At 39.0% G+C, this 6,000-nt stretch overlaps 1 protein-coding gene across 6 annotated transcripts in view; it reads right to left on the bottom strand.

Moving 5' to 3' along the window:
* Positions 1-3,891: 3,891 nt before the first annotated feature.
* Positions 3,892-6,000, bottom strand: part of LHX9 (LIM homeobox 9) — a 67,844-nt gene continuing 65,735 nt past the window's right edge. For all 6 annotated transcript variants that reach the window (XM_073642878.1, XM_073642876.1, XM_073642877.1 and 3 more), the window contains one exon: positions 3,892-5,214. In XM_073642878.1, the coding sequence (XP_073498979.1) occupies positions 5,158-5,214 (57 nt within the window). In that variant the 3' untranslated portion in view covers positions 3,892-5,157. The remainder of the gene's footprint in view (positions 5,215-6,000) is intronic.

Below are 6,000 nucleotides of genomic sequence, written 5' to 3'. Positions count from 1 at the left end.
CTGTCTTTGTGACAGATTGCCCTATCTGTTCCCCTAATAATTGAGTCCCCCACTATCAGCACCTGCCTGGCCTGCACTGGTCTCCTATTTCCCCACTTACTGGAGCTGACACTCCTCCGGCTTTCAGGGGACATGCCTTGCTGCTGCAGTGCTACCCCTCTACCGTCACCCCCCTCATCTGCCAACTTTGCAAACTTATTGGGGTGTACCAGATCAGGACTAGCCTCCCTGGCACTCTTCCCTCTACCGCCCCTTCTAACTGTCACCCAGCTAGCTGCCTCACTGTCCTGCAGCTCCCTACTACCACCCTCCCCCACATCTACCCCAGTGAGCTGCTGCTCAGTGAGCAGCTGACTCCTTTCCATATTGTCAATGGATCTCAGTGTTGCCAGCTGCTCATTTAGATCGAGTACGTGGGCTTCCAAACGCACAACGTGCACACATCTCACACAGCAGTATGCAACCCCGACCGGCTGTTCAAGGATTGCATACATGTGGCAAGACGTACACTGGATAGCATTGCCAATAATGGAGTTCATTTCCTAATGGGGATTGCACTAGACAGAAATGTTAAGTAAAAAGAAATGTAAAGAATTAATAAAATACAAACAGCAATTCAGTCCAAATTCCTCCCTTTCAAACTCCCTGAACCCAAAGTCACTGAAAAACAAGTCACACACTTACTTCCGTTTGCACTTATGCTCCGGTCACACTCAGCTTGTTCACTCTCGCTAAGGAAGAAGATTAAAAGAGGTTTGGGTTTTTTTTGTTTTTTTTTTTCCCCTTTTGCAGCAATGCACCCTACAGCTCAATGTACTTCCAAAGGACTGGATGCCCCAACCAGCAGCCCCTTATAAACCCTTAATTATAACCCCTCCCCCTTAATTAACCCCTTGTGAGTATAGCTACACCTCAGGATTTTAGTGCAATGTAGTTAACCCTTAAATACACAGGTAGTAAACTAAGAAACTGTAAAACTGTAGCGAGAAAATAGGTTTTAAAAAGCCCTATAAAACTAAACAGGTAGAAAAGCACTCAGCAGGTCACAATTCAGCAACTCACCGCAATTCACACAGGTATTTTCTGCAGGATTCCCAAATACCTCTTCACTGAAAAACAAGTCACACACTTACTGCCGTTAGCACTTACGCTCCGGTCACACTCAGCTCGTTCACACTCGCTAAGGAAGAAGATTTAAAGAGGTTTTTTTTTTTTTTCCCCTTTTGCAGCAATGCACCCTACAGCTCAATGCACTTCCAAAGGACTCATAAGGTGGTCATAAACTTGTAAAAAACTCATGAAAGAATAAAGTTATGTTAAAACCAAGCACATCATTGTTTTTCTTATGAAATTCTCAATAAGTTTGATGTGTCACATGATCCTTTTCCCATTGAAAAAAATAAAGTTGGATCCAAAATGTTCAACTTCAAAATTGCCGCCATGGTCACCAACCATCTGGAAAAGTTTTCCCCCTCCCATATACTAGTGTGCCACAAACAGGAAGTTGATATCACCAACCATTCTCATTTAATTTAGGTGTATCCATATAAATGGCCCACCCTGTAGTCTTCCACCAGGCTGTAATTTACCTCCACACTACAATCCAGAATCATCATCTAGTACTGTTTGTGATGCACATCTATTGTTAATGACACCTGTGTGGTGCCTATAGTCATCGTACTGTTCATGTTCATTTTGAATCTTTACCTTTGATCTGTAATTTGTACTTTAATTGTTCCTGATCATTGTTCTTTCACCATCTTGTCGTATGTTTCCTATGTGTTACTGGTGTTCTTCCTGGTGGTTCTTTTTGGCTCTTTTTAAGGCTCTTGTACTGCCAGACCTGTCTTCACTTTTCTGAATACAATTATGTCTCCCTTATGCTAAGTTGACCTTGTTGACCATTCACAAACAGGCAAAATTTATAAAGTTTTGTCTTTCGTTACCAGTAACCATTGCTGTATTAAAGGGTTGTTCTGTAAAAACAACCAAATTTGCAATTTACTTGTTATTTAAAGGGAACCTGTCACCAGTTTTTTAAGGTCTGAACTAAGACTAGCACCCTAATCAGTGTCTGTGCTGCATTCCATAAAGGGATATATAACCCCTGACTCCCCCTGTATACCCCCAAAAACCTTTTGATACTCTTCCATCCCTCTTTGTAATTCCTGCCAGTCCGGTCTGATAGACATCGTTGCTGAGGCGTCTATCCCTCCTCCCAGCTTCTGATCGCCGCCCTCCTGCTCTGACTCATGTGGATGACGCCTCCTGCATCATCCACATAGCCAGGTGAAATCTCATGCCTGCGTACTTTGCTTTGCCCAGCTGCGGTCAGAGCCTGAAACAGAGCCTGAAACATAAGTGGGCATGCGATTTTATGTTTTAGGCTCTGGCCGCAGTAAGGCGCATGCACACTTATATCTTAGGCTCTGCCCGCAGTAGGACACATGCGCACTTATGTTTTAAGCTCTGCCCACAGTAGGGCAGAGCAAAGTGTGCAGGCGCGATCCGGCGATGTCTCTGCACAGACCCGATATTTCGCCCGGCAATGTGGATGACGCAGGAGATGTCATCCACATAAATCAGAGCAGGAGGATGGTGATCAGAAGCCGGGAGGAGGGATAGATGCCTCAGCAAGAACACCTATCGGACCGGACCGGCAGGATTTACATAGAGCACAGGAGAGTATGAATAGGTTTTTGGGGATATACAGGGTGGTTCAGGGGGTTATATACCCCTCTATGGAATGCAGCACAAGTGCTGATTAAAGTGCTAGTCTTAGTTCAGACATGAAAAAACTCGTGACCAGTTCCCTTTAAAATCTTCTCTGTTCTCAAGTACCGAGGGATTTTTGATTCTATAATTTAATGCTTGTTTTCCAGGTTACCAAATACTGCTGCAGTTTTTCAGTGATGGTTGGTCTCCTAAGAAAGAAGCGCAGTGCTGAAAAGGTCTTTACTATAGAACATATAATCACTGCTCTGAAGTTAGGCAGATGTGTGGATCCATGTGGCTTCAGTGTCTCTGCTTGTAGGATAGGAGAGCTTACAGCTCACGCCACTGGTACCACTGGTCCAAACTGTCAATCAGTAGTACACTGCCTCCCACTCCATCAACTAAGTAGGAAGGTGGCAGGCAGGAGAATAGTGCACTGCTGAGAGCAAATGATGAGACAACCCCTATTAAATGGAATCTGTCAGTACAGAATAACTATTCAAACCAAGTACAGGCGCTCGATCGACCTTTGGTGTGGTCAAACATGTAAGTGCACCTTCTCACCTACTTGTTGTCTACCTCTGCCCTTGTCTGGCTGAATAAAGCCAGAGCTGTCAGTAAAAAAGCGAAGGAGTAGAGATAGAGGGAAAACTAGTAGGTGGGAAGGTGTGGAGACTCCCATTCCTAACAATTTGTCCAGGGAATTAAAGGGCTTTTCCTACTAAATCACATATAGGTGATATATGCATGTTATCTTGAGGTTTGGACCCTTCCATTGCTTAGATCACTATACATTGTGATCATACATTTATAACCTATCCCATTAATAGGATAGATGAAATATGAATGATCATAATGTATGAGGATAGCTTAGAAATGTATGTGACCAGCAGAAATGTGGGCTCTGTAAGCATGATGTACAGAAATAATATACAGAGATTGTTTCTTTTAGGTTACTTTGACATGAGCTGAATGACATTCTTTAAGAACTGATGCAATTCTTATAGAGATTTTTAAACATGTGAAAGTACATTTACATACTTGATCCGGTGGCAGGTTTTCTACTTCCTGTTAGTTACAAGAAGTTCTGATATCAGTTTCACATATGTACATTAAATGGCAAATATATACTGGAAATATAAATCCCAAGTTAGAAAGAAACAGTGAAATCACAACTTAATTATGAAGTGTTTTTATAAACACTGTGTATCTGCATTGAATTTATTTATGGGAAAAAAGTATTTATTTTACAGCAAACAACAAGGAAAGTTATTCACACAAGTAGAGAACAAGTGTATTAAAACCTCATGCAGATTTTTTCTGTTTTTATTTATTTTTTTTGTTCTTAGGGTCATCCCATGTAATGTGCTTTAATTGGTTCCTTAAGTCAAATTCTCTCATCCTGGTAAATATGTACAACTTCAATTTTTTCTTTCTGTTTCAGGCTATGTTCACACTTTGAGTATTTGGTCAGTATTTAACCTCAGTATTTGTAAGACAAAACCAGGAATGGGTGAAAACTGAAGAAATGATGCAAATGTTTCTATTATACTTTTCCTCTGATTGTCCCACTCCTGATTTTGGCTTACAAATACTGATCTAAAATACTGACCAAATACTGAACGTGTGAATGTGGCCTTATGTGGGTTTTCTTTTTGTATTAATTTTTTCTTTTTTCTAAAAAATACAATTGGCCACCAAAATTTCTTCTTAAAGCTGAAGTTTTTAAATGAACCTAAATTGATCCTTTCTTCAGAATATTTCTAGATATTTACAAAAAATAAACCAATTATCACTGTATATGTGTTTTTTTAATTAATTATAGCTTAGTTTTCTTAAACTTGTTTTTTTCCATATTTATATTGTTTGGTAAAGAAAGTAAAATGACCAAATTTTTTCATAATTAAAATTAGAATAAAAAAAATGAGTGAATTACATATTTGCTACATGGGACTGACCCTGTTAGGAAAAAAATACTAATGAAAAGTGAAAAGACATAAATGATACATAATTCACAATTTTTTAAGAATACATTTCTGCAAGCATGTTATAAATTGTTTCTTTTTACATTTATGTTAACAATTTTATTGTGCTTAAAATCAGGCAAGTCATCTATAAACTTTGCATTCAAACTGTATAAGATTCATTAATGCCAGGTTGCTCCATTGTGTATATACATATTTGATGATGTTATAGAGAAATCTCTAAATCTTGAACTGATAAATTGTTATGCCTTCCATATCTAAACTTTAGCACAACATTAAAATTATCAGCCAATTATGCATATGAAAAAAAAAAACAATTTCCAACATTCAAAAAAAATGACAAATGTTTTATATATAGATATATATGTATAGTTTTTTTGTGTTTTTTTGGCTAATTTTGTCTTTGTCTTCACTGCAGTAGGTTTTCCGATCAAACTTTTCCCCTTCTTTAAATACTTTAGGGAATTTTCAAACGCCGGGTTGTATGGCTGTTAAACCCCGAACATTGTTCTCCCTGAAAAAAATCATAGCAAAAATGTATTAAACTATAGAGCAACCTGGCACTAACGGGGTAAGCAATTACTTCAATGGTGATTTGATTATTTTTATTCGTATATATATTCCTTCTGTTTAAAAGGAACTAAACCCCCAAAAAAATAAACTGCCTAATTTAATGTGAAGTTCCACTTTGGAGCTCTTTTGCGAATTTGAAATATAATGAATAATGGAACGGCTCCCATAAGCTGCAGGAGCAATCGTAGTCTGCTGCAGGGCTACTAGGCTGAATTCTCATTCTACATAGCCTCCCTGCCTGTCTGTCAGCAGGCTACAGACCGTGAGCTACAGAAATGTGAAGCCTATGAGTGGGCCGCAGACTCTAGCACATTAGTCTGTAGCCAGCTGACATATAGGCTAGTGTTGCAGGGCACCTGAATTTCTCCAGGTAATCCTGCAGTGCTGTAGCCAGCTGACATATAGGCTAGTGTTGCAGGGCACCTGAATTTCTCCAGGTAATCCTGCAGTGCTGTAGACAGCTGACATATAGGCTAGTGTTGCAGGGCACCTGAATTTCTCCAGGTAATCCTGCAGTGCTTTCAACAACAGGAGTAATAATGATGATGATAACATTAGATTGCATGTTACTTTTGAAAAAAAAAAAGTTTTTTTTTTATTGCGCAAATAAATGAAATTAGAAAAAATTGCAAATTATCTATTTCTATATTTGAAAAAAAAAATACACTAATGTATACAGCTCCTATGCAATATTATACAAACCTTATATGTAGGCTGATCATGCAGT

The sequence above is a fragment of the Phyllobates terribilis genome, unplaced genomic scaffold (genome assembly GCF_046119375.1).
Source record: "Phyllobates terribilis strain yellow unplaced genomic scaffold, ASM4611937v1 Scaffold_8__6_contigs__length_399053987, whole genome shotgun sequence".
NCBI classification, from domain to species: Eukaryota; Metazoa; Chordata; class Amphibia; order Anura; family Dendrobatidae; genus Phyllobates; species Phyllobates terribilis.
The sequence above is the reverse complement of the archived record's forward strand: the minus strand, read 5'-3'. Positions and strand labels throughout refer to the sequence as shown.